The sequence below is a fragment of the Pelodiscus sinensis genome, chromosome 5 (genome assembly GCF_052426305.1).
Source record: "Pelodiscus sinensis isolate ZL-2025 chromosome 5, ASM5242630v1, whole genome shotgun sequence".
Lineage (NCBI taxonomy): Eukaryota > Metazoa > Chordata > Testudines > Trionychidae > Pelodiscus > Pelodiscus sinensis.
Genome location: NC_143056.1, coordinates 38,559,996 through 38,581,155, shown reverse-complemented (window position 1 = coordinate 38,581,155; position 21,160 = coordinate 38,559,996). Strand labels below are relative to the sequence as shown.

The 21,160-nt window shown below is 43.8% G+C and overlaps 1 protein-coding gene across 1 annotated transcript in view; it reads right to left on the bottom strand.

Annotated features, from left to right (window-relative positions):
• SEL1L (SEL1L adaptor subunit of SYVN1 ubiquitin ligase) overlaps positions 1-21,160 on the bottom strand; it is an 83,002-nt gene that overhangs the window by 5,952 nt on the left and 55,890 nt on the right. The window contains exons 16-20 of the mRNA XM_075926760.2: positions 20,568-20,716; positions 19,103-19,268; positions 15,407-15,481; positions 10,880-11,052; positions 2,912-3,040 (exon numbers count right to left, since the gene is read on the bottom strand). Of these exons, the coding sequence (XP_075782875.2) occupies positions 2,912-3,040; positions 10,880-11,052; positions 15,407-15,481; positions 19,103-19,268; positions 20,568-20,716 (692 nt within the window). The remainder of the gene's footprint in view (positions 1-2,911; positions 3,041-10,879; positions 11,053-15,406; positions 15,482-19,102; positions 19,269-20,567; positions 20,717-21,160) is intronic.

Genomic DNA, 21,160 nt, shown 5'->3' with positions numbered 1-21,160 from the left:
AGATACTTGAAAACCACTATCATGTCCTCTCTCCGTCATCTCTTTTCCAAACTAAACACGCCCAATTCCTTCAGCTTTCCCTCAAGCTCATGTTTTCTAGACCTATAATAATTTTTGTTACTCTTCTCTGGATCTTCTCCAATTTCTCCACATTTTTCTTGAAATGTGGTGTCCAGAACTGGACACAATATTCCAGGCCTAATCAATGCAGAGCACAGCAAAAGAATGACTTCTCGTGTCTTGCTCACAACATTCCTGTTAATGCATCCCAGAATCATGTTTCCTTTTTTGCAACAGTGTCACACTGTTGTCTCATATTTAGCTTGTGGTTCACTATGACCCCTAGATCCCTTTCTGCAGTATTCCTTCTTATACAGTCACTTCTCATTCTGTATGTGTGAAATGGACTGTTCCTTCCTAAGTGGAGTACTTTGCATTTGTCCTTATTAAACTTCATCCTATTTACCCCAGATCATTTCTCCAGTTTGTCCAAATCATTTGAAATTTTGACCCTATTCTCCAAAGCACTTGCAGTCCCTCCCAGCTTGGTATCATCTGCAAACTTAATAAGCACACTCTCTCTGTCATCATTTAAATAGTTGATGAAGACATTGAATAGAACCAGTCTGTAAACAGACCCCTGAGGATCCCTACTTGTTATGCCCTTCCAGCATGATTGTGAACCATTAATAGCCACTCTCTGAAAACGGCTATCCAGCCAGTTACGCACCCACCTTATAGTAGCCCCATCTAAAGTATTTGCTTACTTTATTGATAAGAAGGTAGTGCGAGACCATATCAAATGCCTTATTAAAGTCTACATATATCACGTCCGCTGCTTCTCCCTTATCCGCAAGACTTGTTATCCTATCAAAGAAAGCTATCAGATTGGTTTGACATGATTTGTTCTTTACAAATCCATGCTGGCTGTTACCTATCACCTTATTTTCTTCCAGATGTTTGTAGATGAATTCCTTAATTACTTGCTCTGTTATTTTTCCTGGCACAGAAGTTAAACTGATTGGTCTGTAGTTTTCTAGGTTGTTCTTATTTCCCTTTTTATAGATGGGCACTATATTTACCCTTCTCTAGTCTTCTGGAATCCCTCCCAACTTCCATGATTTTTCAATGATAGCTACCGGCTCAGATACTTCCTCTATCAGCTCCTTGAGTATTATAGGATGCATTCCATCAGGCCCTGTTGACTTGAAGACATCTATTTTTTCCTAAGTATTCTTTTAACTTGCTCTTTTTTATTTTATCTTCTTCACCTACCCATTTCCACTAACATTCACTATCTTAGGCATCCCTTCATCATCAAACTTCTTGGTGAAAACCAAAACAAAGAAGTTATTAAGCATCTCTGCCATTTCCAAGTTTCCTGTTATTGTTTCTCCTCTTCACTGAGCAATGGGCATACAATGCCCTTGGTCTTCCTCTTGCTTCTAATATATTTATAGAATGTCTTCTTGTTACCCTTTATGTCTCTACTACCGTGGTCACCAACTGGTCGATCGCGAGGCGTTCGGGCAACCCCACCCCCCATTTTTCCCCCACCCCCGAGAAGCCCCACTACCTACTTCTAGCGAAGTGCAGGCTTCCCGCGGGGTGGACGGAAGTCCTGTCTGAAGCCCGCGTCACTTCCGGGGGGTTCCGGAAGTGCGCGGGCTGCTCCCCTCCCAGAGCTCTGTTGCATGCTGAGGGAGGAGACGTTGGCTCTGAAGGAGGAGTGCGGAGGCTTCCCTGCACTGCTGGCGCCGGAGGGGAGAGTTGAGCGCAGGGGTTTCCCTGCGCCTTGGGAGTGGGGGTCGGCCCCGGGGTTTGGCTGCGCTGTGGGAGGGGAGGGAGTTGGCTGGGCTGGGCCGGGCCATGACACGGGATGGGGGTTTGGCCCTGGGGTAGGCGCACGCAGGGGTTGACTGTGCTGTGGGAGGGGTTGGCCGTGCCGTGGGAGGGGAGTTTGGCCACGGGGCAGGTGCCCATGGGGATTGGCCGTGCTGCGAGAGGAGAGGGGAAGGAGAGGATGGGCTGGGCTGGGCTGTGGATGGGGGGTTTGGCCCCAGGGCAGGCACGAGCGGGGTTTCCCCGTGCTGCGGGGGGGGCGTGGGGGAGGAGGCGGAGGGGTCGGGCCCAGAGGAGGTATGTGCTGGCTTTGCCCCTCCTCAGACCCCACTCCTCTGACCCCAGCTACAGAACTCTGTCCCCATTCCTGTCCCCACTCCCTGAACGCTGTCCCCAGCTACAGAACTCTGTCCCCATTCCTATCCCCACTCCCCAAACTCTGTCCCCACTGGCACCCTGTCCCCTGCTGCAGAACCCTGTCCTCTGCCCTCCCAGCACCCTGTTCCCTCTCCCCTGCCCCCAGCCGCAGAACTATGCCCCCACAAAATGTATAATTATAAATGCTTCATTTTAGATTTAAATAGCATGAATAAAAAACAGACCATTTATTTCATAACTATAAACACATGATTTTAAGTTTATTTTTAAATTATGAAATATATAAACTGTTTATCAGAGTGTGTAAGTAAGGGCTGGGGATAGCAAGTGATGGACAGGAGGAGAATAGAGAGGGCGGGGCTTCAAGGAAGGGGCGGGGAGGTAGATCTTTACCTGTTCTGAGATTTAAAAAGTGATCGTCGGTGTAAAAAGGTTGGAGACCACTGCTCTACTAGATTGAGCTTGTTTTGTGCCTTTGCCTTTCTAATTATTAGGATAAAATGAGCATATCCTACACAGTTTCAAAGGACTGATACTTTAGTCCTTTCCATTTCCTTTGTTAAATAGAAGGAAACAAGACAGGGTAGAAAAGCTTATTTTAAAAAGGTACAGAGTTTGGGTCATGCTTTGCTTCCACTTCTATGGCAGTTCCAGAGTTACGGATCACTTCTTAAGAATCTGCATTACTTACATTGGTTTCTTGTACATACTGCAAGGAATATACAATCCCAAGTTTACAGAGTGCTAGGAAGACAGGAACTTGAGCATCTGGGCTGGCTTCGGCTGCCATGTCATAGAAGCGTTTTGCAAGGTGAATATCCTGTAATTAATATACAATACATTGTAATCTATTTCTGAAGAAACCCAAACAAAATGAAGGTATTTAAGTTGGCAGTTACTTCAAGGCTAGGAGCTTTTGATACCAAAAGGAGTTTTTATGCTATAAACTAATGAGACACAACTTTACCTGCTAGATTAAGACCCAATAATGCTCATTCATTAAAAACCACTCTTCAAAGGAAGAATTGTTTTGTGGGAAGCTTTGTTTCTTCATTAAGATCTGTGCTACTCCATTGCCTTCATACTAGGTTTATAACTGTGCGAGAGTAAAACTGTTTCAATTGACGTAAACGTGGCTGTTCAATCAATGTGTTTTAATACACCCAGAGAACTTTGCAAAGTAGCGTGGAAGTCTTAATTTTAAAATACCCTTTCACAGACTCTTCTATAGCAGACTGATCTGATGGAATCCTCATTCTTGTTGACTCATTGGCCTGAAATTTTCTACAAAGCAGTCAGCTTGAGGGACACATCAAACATGAAAAAGTTCTCCATGAATGGTTACACTAGCATAAAGTTACAAGCAACTCAAAACAGCATCTTATAATGGGAAATGTTGGGCCACTTTCATAACTTTTCATCCCCCCCCTTCCCCACAATCCTCACTGTCATACCCCCTATATCTGCAGCCCCATGCCTTGAGCCCCTGCTCAACTCCCCCATCATGACTCCTGTACTCCCCACATCACCAGCTCCCTGCCCTGAAGCACCTGGGCAATGCTGGATAGAAGTCTTCTAGTAATGTACATGCAGAAGGTGGGAGAATGAAAATAGCACAGACAATCGCTAATCTGGCATTTCTTAAGTTTCAATGGCTTGACTTGCCAACCTAAACAACAGGTTTTTGCATATGATTTCCTGGCTTTGTGTGTGTATATGTTAAAGAAAGATTGAAAAAAGTGTACATCTAGATCAATCTGCGTTTCACCGCCTTCTCCCATCATCATAGTTTGAACTCTGAATCTTTAGCACTGCACCACAGATTTCTATTAGAGTTACAGGACTAAGGATAACAAGCTTACAACAGGAGACTGCTGCCATCAAAGGGAGGGGATTTTTTTTGGGAGGGTGAGGGTGATACAGGTTGATAGAGCCATGCACTAGGGTTGATGAGATGGAGTGTGGCTTGGCTCCCTTCTTTCCCCCCTGCAGAAGTAGGGGTCCCCTGCTCTATGCAATGTTCCCATCGTGGGAAACAGGACTGCTAAGGACACGGCCTGGTTCCTTCCCACCCAGGTGTTCTGTATATTGTCTGCTGCTGTTTTGGCAATAGCCTTCTGCCAAAAGTTTTATGAGGAATCCAAGAAAGAGAAGAGAAAGTGATTTTTAAAAAGTTTTCTCCTGGAGAAATTTGAGCAAATTTCACTGAGGTTGGGAGGACAGGGGGCTGTAAAACAAAAGAAAAAAAATCCAGCACTTCTGCTTGAGTGTACACTGGATTTCAAAGACCTGCTGCAAACAAAGGAGATGACAGCTTCTTAAATAAAAGTTCTCAAGAATCCTTTCTAGATGAAAAATATTAGGCAACACAGAGAAAGATTGCTACTAATGCTCCTATAATGATGCATGTGAATTCTGAGCAGTTTTTACATACACATATTCTTTACTACACATTACATAAAATAGAGAAAGGGGCTGATGTTTACTAGACCAAAAAAGTTCTATGATTTCCATGTTCCTTTAGATCAGGAGTGGGCAATAATTTTTGGCGGGCGGGGAGCCACTCCAAGATTTTGGAAAGTGGTCAAGGGTTGCACTTCTCTCTAGAGGAGATGCAATGTGTAAGATGGAGGTTGGTGCAAAAGGGCACACTGGGTAAGGGACTGGGGTGCAAGAGATGTTGTGAGGTCTGAGAGGGAGTTTGGGTAAAGGAGGGGGTTGTGACTAAGGATGTTAAAATGCAATTACCTAGCTAACTGTATAGTCGACACAATTTGTGTCAACTGTATGATTAGCTGATAAGTGTCTCTGCAGAGCCGCAGTGGAGGCAGTTTCAGAGGAGCTGACTTGAGCCAGGACTGAGCACTCCTGGCTCATGCGGGTTCCAGAGCCACCCGCGCTGTGGCTCTGCATTTTAAATGTAGTAAGAGCCACTGGGTTCTTGTACATTTCAAAGTGGAAGTGCCTGCATGATGCCCGGGGTCAGTGGGGAACTCCAGGCTGTCCCCAGGCTCCAAAGCATTTCAATCTTTGAAATGTATAAGAGCCTCTTGTACATTTCAAAGAGGAAGTTTGCTGCCACACCCCTGCCCCATCCCATAGAGCTGGAGGGAACTGGCTTTTAAGTTGGCTCCCCCCAGCACCCTCTCCTCGTCCCCTCTTGCTGCCTCTTTGTGATAGAGGCAGCAAAGGGGGGAGTGACTAGTTGACTAATATGTCGACTATCCAATAAGCTTTTGTTTATCAGATAGTTGACTAGTCATAGAATCATAGAACCACAGAGCTGGAAGAGACCTCAGAAGGTCATCAAGTCCAGCCCCCTGCTCTAGGTAGGACCAATCCCCACTAAATCAACCCGGACAGGGCTTTGTCAAGCCGAGACTTAAACACCTCTAGGGATTGGAGACTCCACTACTTCCTTAGGTAACCCATTCCAGTGCTTCACCAGTCTCCTAGTGAAATAGTTTTTCCTAATATCCAACATGGACCTCTCCCACCACAACTTGGGACCATTGCTCCTTGTTCTGTCATCTGTCACTACTGAGAACAGCCTCTCTCCATCCTCTTTGGAACCTCCCTTCAGGAAGTTGAAGGCTGCTATCAAATCCCCCTCACTCTTCGCTTCTGCAGACTAAACAGACCCAACTCCCTCAGCCTCTCCTCGTAGGTCATATGCTCCAGCCCCCTAATCATTTTGGTTGCCCTCCGCTGGACCCTCTCCAATGCATCCACATCCTTTTTGTAGTGGGGGGCCAAGAACTGGACACAAATACTCCAGATGTGGCCTCACCAGAGCTGAATAAAGGGGAATAATGACATCTCTGGATCTGCTGGCAATGCTCCTCTTAATGCAACCTAATATGCCATTAGCCTTCTTGGCTACAAGGACACACTGGTGACTCAAATCCAGCTTCTCATCTACTGTAACCCCTAGGTCCTTTTCTGCAGAACTGTTACTTAGCTGGTTGGTCCCCAGCCTGTAACAATGCTTGGGATTCTTCTGTCCCAAGTACAGGACTCTGCACTTGTCCTTGTTGAACCTCATCAGATTTCTTGTGGCCCAATCCTCCAATTTGTCTAAGTCACTCTGGATCCTATCTCTGCCCTCAAGCGTATCTACCTCTCCCCCTAGCTTAGTGTCATCTGCAAACTTGCTGAGGGTGCAATCCATCCCCTCATCCAGGCCATTAATAAAGATATTGAACAAAACCGATCCTAGAACCGAACCTTGGGGCACTTCAATAGAAACCGACCACCATCCTGACACCGAGCCGTTGATCACTACCCACTGGGCCCAGCCTTCTAGCCAGCTTTTTATCCATCTTACCGTCCATTTATCCAATCCACATTCCCTTAACTTGCTGGCAAGAATATTGTGGGAGACCGTATCAAAATTCTTGCTAAAGTCATGGTATATCACATCCGCTGACTTTCCCATGTCCACAGAGCCAGTTACCTCATCACAGAAACTAATCAGACTGGTCAGGCACGACTTGCCCTTTGTGAATCCATGCTGACTATTCCTGATAACTTTCCTTTCTTCCAAGTGTCTCAAAATGGATTCCTTAAGGATCCCTTCCATGATTTTTTTCAGAGATCGAGGTAAGACTGATTGGCCTATAGTTTCTTTGATCGTCCTTCTTCCCTTTTTTGAAGATGGGCATTACATTTGCTTTTTCCAGTCATCCGGGATCTCTCCCGATCTCCATGTCTTTTCAAAGATAATGATCAAAGGCTCCTCAATGACATTTGCCAACTCTCTCTGTACCCTCGGATGCATTAAGTCCAGACCCATGGATTTGTGTACATTTAGCTTTTCTAAATAGTTCCTAACCTGTTCTTTACCCACCAAGGGCTGTCCATCTTCATTCCATCTTGCGTCACTTAGTGCATTAGTCCAGGAGCCGACCTTCTCCGTGAATACAGAGGCAAAGAAAGCATTGAGTACTTCAGCTTTCCCCACATCATCTGCCACTAGGTTACCTCCTTCATCCAGTAGGGGCCCCACACCCTCTCTGATCACCTTCTTCTTGTTAACATGCCTGTAGAAACCTTTCTTGTTATCCTTCACATCCTTTTCCAGTTGCAATTATAATTGTGCTTTCGCCTTCCTGATAACCCCCCGGTATTCTTGAGCTATACATTTATACCCCTCCCTGGTCATTTGTCCAAGTTGCCACATTTTGTAAGCTTCCTTTTTGTGCTTAAGTTCACGAAGGATTTCCCCTGTAAGCCAATCCGGTCTCCTACCATGTTTACCTCTCTTGCTACACATTGGGATGGTTTCTTTTTGTGCCTTCAATAAGGCTTCTTTAAAATACTGCCAGTTGTCCTGGACTCCTTTCCCCTTCATGTTAGAATCCCAGGGGATTCTGCCTATCAGGTCTCGGAGGGAGTCAAAACCTGCTTGTCTAAAGTCCAAGGTGTATATTTTACTACTGTCTTTTCTTCCCTTGGTCAGGATCCTGAAATCTACCATCTCATGATCACTGCTTCCCAGGTTGTCACCCACCTCTACTTCCCCTATTAGTTCCTCCCTGTTTGTGAGCAGAAGGTCAAGCTGCGCATGGCTCCTGGTTGGATCCTTCAGCACTTGTACCAAGAAGTTATCCCCAACATTCTCCAAAAACTTCCTGGATTGCCTGTGTACTGCCATATTGGTCTCCCAACAGATGTCAGGGTGATTAAAGTCCCCCGCGAGAACCAGGGCCTGCAATTTGGAAGCTTCTCTCAGTTGTCTGAAGAAAGCCTCATCTACCTCATCCACCTGATTTGGTGGCCTGTAGTAGACACTGACCACAACATCACTGCTGTTGTTTGCACCTCTAAACTTAACTCATAGACTCTCAACAGATTTTTGTCCCTCTATATACTGGAGTTCTGAGCAATCATAGTGCTCTCTTACATATAGTGCAACTCCTCCTCCTTTTCTCCCCTGCCTGTTCTTCCTGAACAGTCTATACCCTTCCATGACAGCGCTCCAGTCATGCGAGTCATCCCACCAATTCTCTGTTACCCCAATTAAAATCATATTTCTTGGACTGGGCCAGGGCCTCCAGTTCTTCCTGTTTGTTGCCCAGGCTTCTCGCATTAGTGTACAAACACCTCAGATAACCAGTTGATCACCCTATCTTCTCCCCAGGGGTCCTCCTTTCTTGCTCGTTCCTCTTTGCATTTCTTCCCGGTATCCGACTTTTCCACTCCCCTCAGGGTTTTGGTCATCGTCCCCCAACGAACCTAGTTTAAAGCCCTCTTCACTAGGTTTGCAAACCTGCCCGCGAAGACACTCCTTCCTCTCTTTGTTAGGTGGATTCCATATCTTCCTAACAATCCTTGTGCCCGGAGCTCCTTCCTCTCTTTGTTAGGTGGATCCCATCTCTTCCTAACAATCCTTGTGCCCGGAACAGAGTCCCATTGTCAATTAATTGCTTACATTCCTATTCTCCAGAACACCTGAACATGATGTCTGAGTGGAAGGATAATCTTATGGTTAAAGCACTGATAGGCATTCTGGACTGATATTTAAAAAATGTCTAAAGGATCTTCACACCTAATTATTTCTTCTTAAATCCCCTAGGAAGATTTGGATGTGTTAGCCCAGAAGATTTGGGTTCAATTCCTGCCTCTGTCATAGACATTTTCCAACTTTAAGACAAAGTCATTTTCTCCGTGCTTCAGTTCCCCATTTACAAAATAGGGATAATAATGATATTTCCTTCTACCCTTTGTCAGTCTGGTTTATTCGTATTGTAGGCACTCTGAAGGTATGTCTACATTACAGCGTTATTTCAAAATATCTTATTTTGAAATAGCTTATTTTGAAATAATGTGTCTAGACAGAAAATGCATTTCGAAATAGCGCTTTGCTATTTCAAAATAGCGCGTCCACACTGAGTGGATGCTGAATCGTATTTAAGGCCGGCCAGAACCGGTTCTGGCAGGGCATCAGGTCAGAAGTTAGCCTCAGGCAGCAGCCACACAAGGTATCCGAGACTTGCGCTTAAAGGGACATCCCCGGACAGCCGGTTCTAAGGTTTCCCTGTTTTCTTGCCTACCTCGCTGAGGACAGCAAAGCATTTTTTTCTCTGCATCCTCTGGTTGCCTTCACTCAGGACACCACAGCACTCTGCAGCATGGAGCCGGAGCCACCCCTGGGCACTCTGGTGCTTCTCCTGGATGTGTTGCTGTGAGCCTGGCAGCACGTTTTTCAGGTAGTAACAGTCTCCCTGGTGTGCCCCACTGGGGGCTTGTGCCTCATTCCTCTCTCATGTCCTTCCACTTACCCCTCCCTTACTCCCCTTCCTGCTGTACAATAAGACACGTGTTCATTAGAACAAAGCTTCTTTATTGAACAAAACTGAGGTGCAGGGAAATGAAACTGAGGTGAGACTGGGGAAAGAAAGTGGGAGAGGTGAAGAGGGAGGGTGGGAGAGGGGAGGGGGAAACCTGGGAGGAGGGAGCTGGCAGGGGGAGGCAAGGGGAGGAAGTGATAGAAGAAGCTCAGAGCTCAGGGTTGGGGATCTTGCCAGCCCAACTGTCTCCCAGCACCTCGGGTGTGGGGGCCTCGGCATCCCTGGGGTGTGGGGAGCGTGGGGAGAAAGAAGCGGGAGTGGGAGAAGGAGTGGGAGGAGGAGCGATAGCTGGAGAGGCAGCAGGGGCTGGAGTAGCAGGAGGCAGCAAGCTCTGCCCCAGGGTCGATGACCACCTAAGGGGCACAGACCGTCTGGCCCCCCCCAGGATGCATCAAAATAGGGGCAGGTGTCTGGGTCTGCCCCTGATTGGGCACTGCCCCCCTGTGGCCCTGGCATACGCCTGCCGCAGCTCCTTTATTTTCATGCGAACCTGCTCCTGGGTTCACATGAGGCCTTTGGTGGCGAGGTTGGCAGCCATACGTCTGTAGACGGTTGCATTCCTCCATTTAGTGCAGAGATCATGGACATTGGAGGCATCCCCCCAAACCAGAATTAGGTCCCTGATCTCTGCACTGGACCAGGCAGGTGCCCGCCTTTTCTGGCCCCTGGCAGGCTCCTGGGAGCTGGCACACTGGTCCTGGGGAGCGGTGGAGGGATGGCTGGCAGTGGCTGCCTGGTTCATGCTTGGGCCACTTGGTCAGGTGCCGCAACTGCTGGCTCTGGGCTGGCAGGCTTGGGGCTGGCACAGGCACTATGGCCAGAGTCTACGCCTTTAAGGGCTCCAAGTAGGGGAGAAGGAGAGGAGTTTTCTTGGTTGTGCCCAGAGTGGCCACCAGGGCACCCTGGGAAGGGCTGGTGGCCCCTTATTTCGAAATAAGCATCTACACAGCGCTTATTTCGAAATAGCAATTTCGAAATAGCAATTTCGAAATTGGCGCTATACCTCGTGGAATGAGGTTTACCAATTTTGAAATAAGCCCTCCGCTATTTTGATTTAATTTCGAAATAGCGGTTTGGCTGTGTAGATGCTGGTAAAGTCATTTCAAAATAACAGCTGTTATTTTGAAATAATTTTGCTGTGTAGACATACCCAGAAACAGGGACTGTCTTTTATAAAGCTAGCATATAGTACCTACTACAGCAAGGACTGATCTCAGTCGAGGATTGTAGATATTACTGTAATACAAATATATTTATTAATAATACTTTGAATAAAACCAATTACTCATAACAATTATTGTGCTCACCTGTTTGATGCCCAGTCCTTTCTCATGCATGTATCCCAGGTTAAACATGGCTTGGGCACTATGCTGCTGCTCTGATGCCAGGCGGTAGTGAATAAATGCAGTTTCATAATCAACATCAGTACCAAAGCCATAGAAATGGTAATCTCCAAGCTTAATTCTAGCAACAGTGTAACCTAATTAGAGAAAAGACAGTACAAGTGTAAGAGACAAGTGAGATATGCGCAGTGTGCTTTCAGTTTCATTTAAGGATGCACTGATGATTTCTAGTAAAGCATTTAATTTCAGTATGTCTTAGACATCACATCATTTGCTTTATTTTTCTTTTTGCATAATGAGAACACAATCTTTTATTCCTAAGGTGTTCATAAGAACATCAGCAGCTGAACTGTCCTGCTTTCATGTAAGAATTCACAGTAGTAAAATGATTAAGGGATAAGTTCCATATTCACAGTAGTATCCGCAAAATAACTGCCGTTTAAGACAAACTGAAGATGCTCGGAAAGCTATACAATACGTTCAGGTGTCGAATAATGGCATGAGTACCCTTTTACTTGCAATTTTTTTTCTTAGATATTTTACCTTACAGTGTCCTTATACTGGCTAATTTAAAAATATACTCCCTCCCTCCTCCCCAGCTTGCTAAGGGGGAAAAAATAGCATCATAGAATCATAGTACACTAGAACTGGAAGGGACCTCAAGAGATCATTGAGTCCAGTCTCCTGCCCTTATGGCAGGACCCAGTACCATCTAGACCATCCCTAATAGATGTCTATATAATCTGCTCGTCAATATCTGCAGAGATGGAGATTCCACAATCTCCCTAGGCAAGTTATTCCAGTGTTTGACCACCCTGACAGTTAGGAAGTTTTTCCTAATGTCCAACCTAGACTTCCCTTTCTGCAGTTTAAGCCCATTGCTTCTTGTCTTATCCTCAGAGGCTGAGGAGAACAATTTTTCTCCCTTCTCCTTGTAACACCATTTTCGATACCTGAAAACTGTTATCATGTCCCCGCTCAGTCTTCTCCTTTCCAAAATAAACAAGTCCAATTCTTTCAGTCTTCCTTTATAGGTCATGTTCCCTAGACCTTTAATCATTCTTGTTGCTCTTCTCTGGACCTTCTTCAGTTTCTCTACATCTTTCTAGAAATGTGGTGCCCAGAACTGGACACAAGACTCCAATTGAGGCCTGATCAGCACAAAGTAAAGTGGAAGAATGACTTCTCGTATCTTGATCATAACACTCCTGTTAATGCATCCCAGACTCATGTTTGCTTTTTTTGCAACAGTGTCATATTGTTGACTCATATTTAGCTTGTGGTCCACTATAACCCCTAGATTCCCTTCTGCAGTACTCCTTCCTAGACAATCACTTCCCCTTCTGTATGTGTGAAATTGATTGTTCCTTTCTACGTGGAGTACTTTGCATTTGTCTTTATTAAACTTCATCCTATTTACCCCGGACCATTTCTCCAGTTTGTCCAGATCATTTTGAATTATGAACCTATCCTCCACAACAGATGCAACCCCCTCCAGCTTCATACTTAATAAGCATACTCTCTATGCCAATATCTAAATCGTTGACGAAGACACTGAACAGAATCGGCCCCAAAACAGACCCACCCCCCCATGGAACCCCAACCATTATGCCACTCCAGCAGGCTTGTGAACCGTCAATAACCACTCGCTGAGAACAGCTATCCAGCCACTCATGCACCCACACCATAGCTGCCCCATCTAAGTTACACTTGTCCATTTCATTGATAAGAAAATCATGCGAGACCATATCAAATGCCTCAATAAAGTCTAGGTATACCACGTTTACCGCTTCTCCCTTAGCCACAAGACTTGTTATCCTACTAAAGAAAGCTATCAGCTTGGTTTGACATGATCCATTCTTTATCTTCCAGGTGTTTGCAGATGAATTCCTTAATTACTTGCTCCATTATCTTTCCTGGCACAGAAGTTAAACTACTGGTCTGTAGTTTCCTGGGTTGGTCTTATTTCCCTTTTTATAGATGAGCACTATATTTGCCCTTCTCCAGTCTTCTGGAATCTCTCCTGTCTTCCATGATTTTTCAAAGATGATAGCTAAAGGCTCAGCTACCTCTTCTATCAGCTCCTTGAGTACTCTAGAATGCATTTTATCAGGCTCTGGTGACTTGCAGATATCTAACTTTTCTAAGTGATTTTTAACGTTTCTTTTTTTAATTTTATCTTGTAAACCTACCCAATTCCCACTAATATTCATTATGTTAGGCATTCCTTCATCAGACTTCTTGGTGAAGACTGAAACGAAGTCGTCGTTAAGCACCTCTGCCATTTCCAAATTTCCAGTTACTGTTTCCTCACTGAGCAATGGGTCTATCCTGTCCTTGGTCTTCCTCTTGCTTCTAATATATTTACATAAAGTTTTCTTGTTACCCTTTAGTTTGAGCTCATTTCACTTTCACAGTTTGAGCTCATTACAGTTTCAATTCTCTCAAAAAAATAACTGCCAAATGGATTGATGTGTTAGTCCTTTTCATACATCGATTTTTCCACATTTCCAGTGTTTTGTTGGAGCCAACAATGTAGAGCTGTGCCACATGCTTAAAGACTTTTGGCATGTCTACACTATAAATGCTACTGCAGCACAGATGCAACTACACTTTTGTACCATTGTAGCCTAAATACTACCTACAGCAACAGAAGGTGATTTCCATTGCTGTAGTAAATGCACTTTTCCCAGAGCCAACAGCCAGGCCATGGAAGAATTCTTCATCAACATAGGTCAACCTCACCTTCATGGTAGATGCAGCTAAGTACATAGCATAAGGGGTGAAATTTTTCATAGCCTCTACTTAACTAAGCCAACATAGGCCCTGTCTACTCTGCAAGCTTGTCTGTTTGACTCATTTGTGACATAAGCTGCATCTGTGCAAACCCTTATTCAGAAAAGGCAATTTGGAATGGTGGAGCTTACTCCTGTCTGAATTAGAATATGTTGTATCAACACAGTTTAGTCATATTTTAACTGTGATTTAACTTGTGTGTCAGGCATTTGCAACTATGCTGGTGGTTGGCCACTGATGGCTGTAATTGGGGCACACTGCCAAAGGGCGAAGGTCTAAGTAGTCAAATAGAAGTGCATTGTTTATAACAACTGATAGCAAACCTGTAGACAATGCTTCTAGCTAGTCTTAAAAAAGGAAGTCAATATTGAGACAGATAATTTGGAATTGTCACTTCAATATTAAGTTGTTTAAGCCCCAGGTATAATTTCATACTTTGCAATGGGAGTTTGAGTGGTAACTGAAGTTTTTATCCTGAAAAAAAAGTGTATTTATACAAGGCCTTTCATCCTGAAGGCTCCCCAAATGTCTCACAAATGGAACCACCAATGGTATCATCATATGTTGTGTATTTTAGCTGTGTCAGTCTCAGGATACTGGAGAGACAAAGTGGTGAGGCAGTATTTTACTGAAGCGTAAAACCTTGTCTTTCACCAATAGCAGTTAGTCCACTAAAAGGTATTTTACCTCACCCACCTTGTCTCTCTAAGAACACCTATTTTGAAGAACACCTATTTTGGGGATGAAGGGCACTAGGTAAGCACTACAGAGCATATTTGATGTGGAGAGGAAAGTTTCCCCAAGCACACACAAGTAAATCTCTTTGGATGGTCAGTGACTACACTGCAGACAGTGCTTCAGTTTATAAGGGCCCTTTCCAGAGACTGTCATCATAGTTAGCTGCATGGCATTCTAGCTTGAAAGAATGGAAGGCTGACTCAAGCTTGTAGGGATTTGAATCTGGAATTCCAGCGAGCCTACATATTTCACTGTTAATGCTTACACCAAGCATTATGAACTTGAAGGATCCTATGAACTCCAAGGATCAGTTCACAGATAGTTAAACTAATATATGCTTGGTACAATGTGCCATCTAAAATAATCTTTAATACTTGCCTTTTCCTTCTCACACAGTCTCTCTCTCAGCACCAGGATTTCCTCTAATCTTGGCCACTGGCCAGTAAAACAGATTTGTGGAAATTAAATCTGTTCTTTTAGCTGTAGGAAAACATGACCCTCAAGAGATGTACTCCAAACCAGTGAGCTTTTATGTGCATTCAAATAAAGGACTATTTAACAGATTTGAGACAGATTAGAATACTTTGATTATTGTCAAAATAATTATAAATCCTTCAAAGAAGAGATTTAGAAGGGAAATCACTGGGAGTAGTAGTCTTCCTAATAGAAATGGCTATAAGGTAGGTGACAAGTGTAAGACTACTGAGCTGCAAGTCATTGAATGTCTTCTAATCCCCACAAGAGTCAAGTAGTCTGTGAGCTACTTCGTATATATCAAACTAGATAAAGAGTAAGTCCTGAACAGACAGCAAAATACTTTGCTCTAGAAACGACCCAGAATATAACTGTTCTGTGGATACTGCACTTTTTATTCCAAAGGAGAGAACTAATATCCTAAAGATAATGAAACCAAACCAGGTGCTCAAAATAAAATTGTTGTCATTGAAGATGACTCACCTTGGGAGGCAGCTCTATTCCAATGCAGCAAGGCTTGGGGATAAGTCTCATTCTCTCCTACTATGCTGGCCTCTTCTGCAGGAAAACAAAGGAACTAATTAAGTCATTCAGGAATGGGGCACAGAACCTCCATACTGTCTTCCTGACTGCACGCATGTCAGCTTCCATGTTCACCATTTACAAAATCCTTTGCTGAGCTGGATTAAGTGCTGTGCATCAGAGATCATGAGTCAGATTCTGATCTCTGGTTCTTTCCTTTCTGTGCTGCTCTTGTGCTACAAAGGGGTCAGCATTTTTGCATGATGTAAAGGTGCTGTAGATTCCTCTATCCCTCCCTTTCCATGCCCTTTTCAAAGTTCCCATGTAGACCTAAGGTACAAAGGAACAATCCATGAATGGAACAACATTCTCTAGATTCCTCTAGCTGGAGTAACTTAGGCCAGTTCAATTCTTGGATAAGGGAAGCAGACATATGCCACACTCCAGATCTTGTGCTGAACACATCTCATCTGGATATGGTGATCTAGCTCACTGTGCTCTGCAAATAGCACTTACATGCTGCTAAAACCCACTTTACAAGGAACACCCAAGTGATTACTGCATAACTATATTCACGCAGACAATAAAACTATTCTTTTATGTAACCATCTGTGTCCAACTACAAAACAAAATAAAATTCCAGAGGAATACGCCAGTTGATGTACCAAGAATATTAACTGTAGTTTTTAAGTTGTTATATAAATATTTTATAGAAACTGTTAAAGCACTCCAAAAATCCTTATGAACACCTCCTGCCCAAACTATAAGAAATGTCACTATCCACTTCAGAATGCCACAAGCAATGGTAACAATGAGGCTTCATTAGCAGCCTGTTCTTATTACAGTATGTGACAGGCAACTGCACAGACTTTCTGTGCTCTGCAAATGATCAACTCAACTAAATCTACCTTTTTAAAAACTATAATAGCACTATAATTTCTTTGCAGAATGGATCACAAGTTAGAAAACACACCACAAGTTACAATATAATGTTTATTTCTCTTGTAGACATTTTGTGTTACTGATAACAGATGCTGTTACTCTAATAGGGGCTGGAATAGTGTGATGCAGGAACCAGATTATTTAGGAGCCAGATTTTCCAGAGTACTTTAATGAAACTAGATATCAAAATCTTAGCTCACATGTAGGCAGGCATCTAATATAGAAGTCAGATTATTTCCACCCCCAAGATCTTAGTACTCAATAATTCCTATTGTTTTCAGTGGAAGTAGGACAGATTTAAAAATCTGGCCTCACGAAGCACTGTTTTTGAACACAGGAACTGAATAATTTTCATTATTTTAATTCAGGGTACAAGTTTCAAAAGTGTATAACCTCCAAACATGGCTGGCGAGATAGGATCTAAACAAATTACACACATAGTCTGCAGTGCTAGAATCCATGTCAGATCTATGTGGAAATTTTGGGGTTTTGTTGATATAGCATCGCACTGTGGAGGTACTGCATAGTTCGAAAGATTAATATTCTATTTCCAATTCTTTCAACTTATTGATTTCAAATTTGAAATATTATGTGGCAGCAATTGATACCCCATATAAAATGAATTAGCATCAATCTAGTCCCTAATGGACATGTGATCATATCACAGGAGGGACACCTCAAATGGCAGTCTCAGAGTCCATGGAAACTTGCCCTTTTACTCTGAGGGGTTGTCTTCTAGAAAAAGATTGGTACATACTGCCAAAACAAGCTTCCTAATTGCTCTGCTACTGTTGTAGTCTCTCTTGATATTGCAGCCATCAAGGTACTCAGTATGGCACCTTTTAGCAACATTAAAATGGACTCTGAAAAAATACAAGAACTATGAAGTCTACTAGCAGCCAATTGGCTTGCTTGCTTAGTACATTAGTTGCACAAAGCCTATAGCAGTTGTATTTGATATCCAAAACTTAAATGTTGGGTTCTTGTGCTATCTGGTAAATGTCTAGATTTAAAAAAAAAAAAAAAAAAAAAAAAAAAAGCAGCCTCTCTATACTTCTAATACGCCCTGATAACTAGGGATGTAAAAATGTGGTTAAAAATGTAACCGTGTAACCCAGGCCTAGGCAAAATATGGCCCACGGGCTGAATCCAGCCAGGCAAGCCACCAGATACGGCCTGTGGATGTTGTGGAGAGCCCTAGGCAGGCCTTCTGCATGCCTTGACCCACTCACATGTCGCTCAGCAACGCGGATGCCAGGCAGTTTCACTTTAAAATCTGTGAGTCCTGAGGGGAGGGGGAAAGGCTTTAGGAGCTACTCCTGCCCCCAACACAATCTCATTGGCTGGTTTTTGGCCAGAAACTGGCCAATGGGAGCTGCCTGTTTCAGTAACAGGCAGCCAGGAAGTGTCATGCCCCCTCCCCTCGGGGCTGGTAATTATTCACAGACCACATTGCTGCAGCCTATGCAGGGATGGACACTCAAGGGAGGCTGCTTCAGGAAAGTGCTGGGCTGCTGGCTGATAAATCTCCTGATCAGCGCCTGCCTCTGGTACCCCAATCCCTACCTCTCCCAACTCTCTGCCCCCCAACTCCACAAACCTAAATTCTCTACCCACCTCCTGCACCCATATCCCCTCCCAGATCACAGCCCCCTCCTGCCCTAGCTCACAACCCAAAACCCTGCCCCTCAATCTCCTGCCCCCTCTACGGTACCCCAATTCCTTGCTTTAGGTCACAATCTAACCCCTTGCACCCCAGTCCAGTGCCCAAGGTCACAACCACCTCTTTCGCCCAAACTCCCTCCCTTACCCCAGGTTCTCTTCTACACCTAACCTCCATCCCAGATCCCACACCTTCTCCATTAATATCATGGAAGAGTATGGCCCGTGACCACTTTCCAAATTCTTGGAGTGCACCCCTATAAAAAATTATTGCCCACTCCTGGTGTAACAGCTAAAAATTCTAGCAGTTACACACATTGTGGGCTCTGCAGCATAAAGCTTAAAGCCACCTCCCCGGGAACCGGACCTGCAGGGGCCTCTACCAACTCTGCTCCTGGGGAGGCAGCTCTGCTGCCAGCCCTGCTCCCAGGGAGGCTTCACTGAGGGCTCTGCAGCCAGCTGCCAGTGTGTAACCTGCAGCAGGGTGGGGAGGGAAAGGGCTGGGCAGGGAGTTGCTCCAGCTCGTACCAGTTAACCGGAACCTTACCGGGTAAGGCTTCCCAGTTAACCTTTTACATCCCTACTGATTGCAACTGGCTTTACTCTGGTCACTCACTTTTAGCAAAGACTGATTTAATCATTAAGCAGTTCTCTTAAGTGTAACAAAAGAACTCAGCCATCCAGCTGCTTGTCATACCCAGTTATCCTTGACTAGAAAATAAGAACTGTTCACTAAGAAGTAAAGAACTAGGCCTCACTACACTATCCTCTCCTTCCATAAGAGAGGTATGTCCAACTTCTGGGTGTTAATGAACATCTGAACAGAAAAATATATATATAAGAAAAGAGAAACAGAAGTAATAACTTCTAAGTGTACAAGGCAGGCAGGATGGGGGGAGAATTCTTGCTTTTTCAGAAATGTTATTAGCTCAGACCAGCTATTTAATCCTAGGTATGTCTTGCTTAGTGATGATGCTTTGAATGTTAAATATAGGCAGTCAGTACTAACCCACAATGAGCTACTGTTTGACACAAATTAGCACAGCCCCTTACTCTGATCAAGTATGAAAGCAGCATTGCTCTGTGCCACTTCGTAGCCTTGTTCTGCCAAGAGAAGATATTGAACCACAGCAGCATTTGAATCACCATCTTTATAACTATTGTAGGCAGTCATGAGTCTCTCAGACCAGCGCCCTCGTTCACATACATTCTTAAATAACTGCAGGAAAAGAGAGAACACACAATTATCATGACTGTCCTCAGAAGCTTATAGTTTAAAGAATATGAAGAGATAAAAGTTTATTTAAATGGACAGTAAGGATTGTGGAAACAGAAGGAAACACAGAAAACAGACCTAAATGGCTTAACAGGCTTAACAGCACACCCTTAACAACGAAATTACAGCAGGAATATAACAGCCTCAAAATAAACCAGTAAAACACTAGGTTTTTTTTAGTTTAACTCTAGCTCCAAAAGGCAGTCTCTGTTCTAGGAGGTCCATATGTCAGCCAGCGTGACGAATAAGCGGCTAACCCAAGCGAAGTGAATACAAGTCCCAGGCAAAGCAGCACAAGGACAAATTACAACTTTACTGTTACCAGCTTTCTTGTTTCTTTTAATAAAGAGCTGTTTAGAATTCAAAATTATCTGTATTGCATGTGTTTGTGCATAGGACCCACATATTCCACAAAATCTGTGTCAGAATCCATATGCTACTTCAGAATCTCAGCTTTATTTTTTAAGCTGTTTCTAGCTCTCTGTTTTTAAGATAATCTTGAAGCCCTTCCCTGATGGAAAACTCAGTTTTTTTAAAAATGAGGACTACCATCTTTATTCTTTTCTCTGATATTAAACATTACCTCATTTTCCCCTCCCCCCAATTCAAGTGATGGTATTGCAACACTTTCAGCCTTCCCTTCCAGAGTGACATAGACGCTAGGGATCATGCCATCAAATATACAGGTGCTTGTTAATTTATCCAGTTATGTTGTGACAAAGGTTCTAAAAACAACAGGCAAAATTCAACATTAGTGGATGAGGGGAGAAGTGTACAACTCCGCAGATTTTAACTTGAGTTGCAGCCTACTTACACAATAAATTTCACTCAGTTATGCAAATTAATAGAACTGGATGGAAAACCCTTTTCTGTCCCAAGAACATTTAAGAATTTGAAAATTCACTTAGCCTGTATGGGTACAAAGTAAACATCTTGAAGATTTTCACAAGAGGTTCAAAAAAATTGGTTGGAGTCATTGAAATACTGCTTCAGTTTACCCCAACTTTTAATTAGCATAAATTTAAAAACAAAACACAATTTCAAACAATAAGCCCTGGAATTTGTATTTCAAAAACATCAAGGCAAGATGTTTTTCATATTTTTAAGACCAAAACTGACCCCTCTCATGAACAGTTTTGTTTTGACAAATCACCACTTTCCACAAAAATAATCTCATCAAAAAATTCCTAAGCAGCTCTACAAATTAACCAGGGTTGTAAATTTATAAAGAGAAGGCCTCACCTCAACAGCAGTATGACAGGATCTCATTACCCCAGTACCAGTGGCATGCATCTGTGCCAGGTTATAGAAAGCCAGAATATGACCACCCTGGGAGGCCAAATTAAAATATTTCAAAGCTTGTTTATAGTCTCTCTTCACTCCAATGCCATCTACAAAGAAAGAAGTCACATCAGTGGTCAACACTATTCAGACATTGCAAATCAATATCCTAAAAGGCAGCACTGTAATCAAAATGAAGGATAAAGTATTTGCATTTTTTAATATAAGCAATTAAGTAACAGTAGCTAAAGGCAGTTTGTTAAGAAAAACACCATCAGGTAAGATCTACAATATTCAAACTGAAGGAACACGAAAACTGTTTTACTATATACAGTAAAACTCCACTGGTCCAGCATCCAATGGTCTGGCACTCCTGATGGTCCAGCACCATCTGGAACCCAGAAGTGCTCCGGGCAGCCGAACAATTGGAGTTGCTCCACCCCCGGCTTCCTCGATTCAGCCGCTGCTGAAACTGACTTGGGGATGCCTTGGGCAGAGTGGCTGGGGTGCTGCCGGGTTGGTCCCGTAGCGCCGTCCCTTGGCGCTGCGGAACC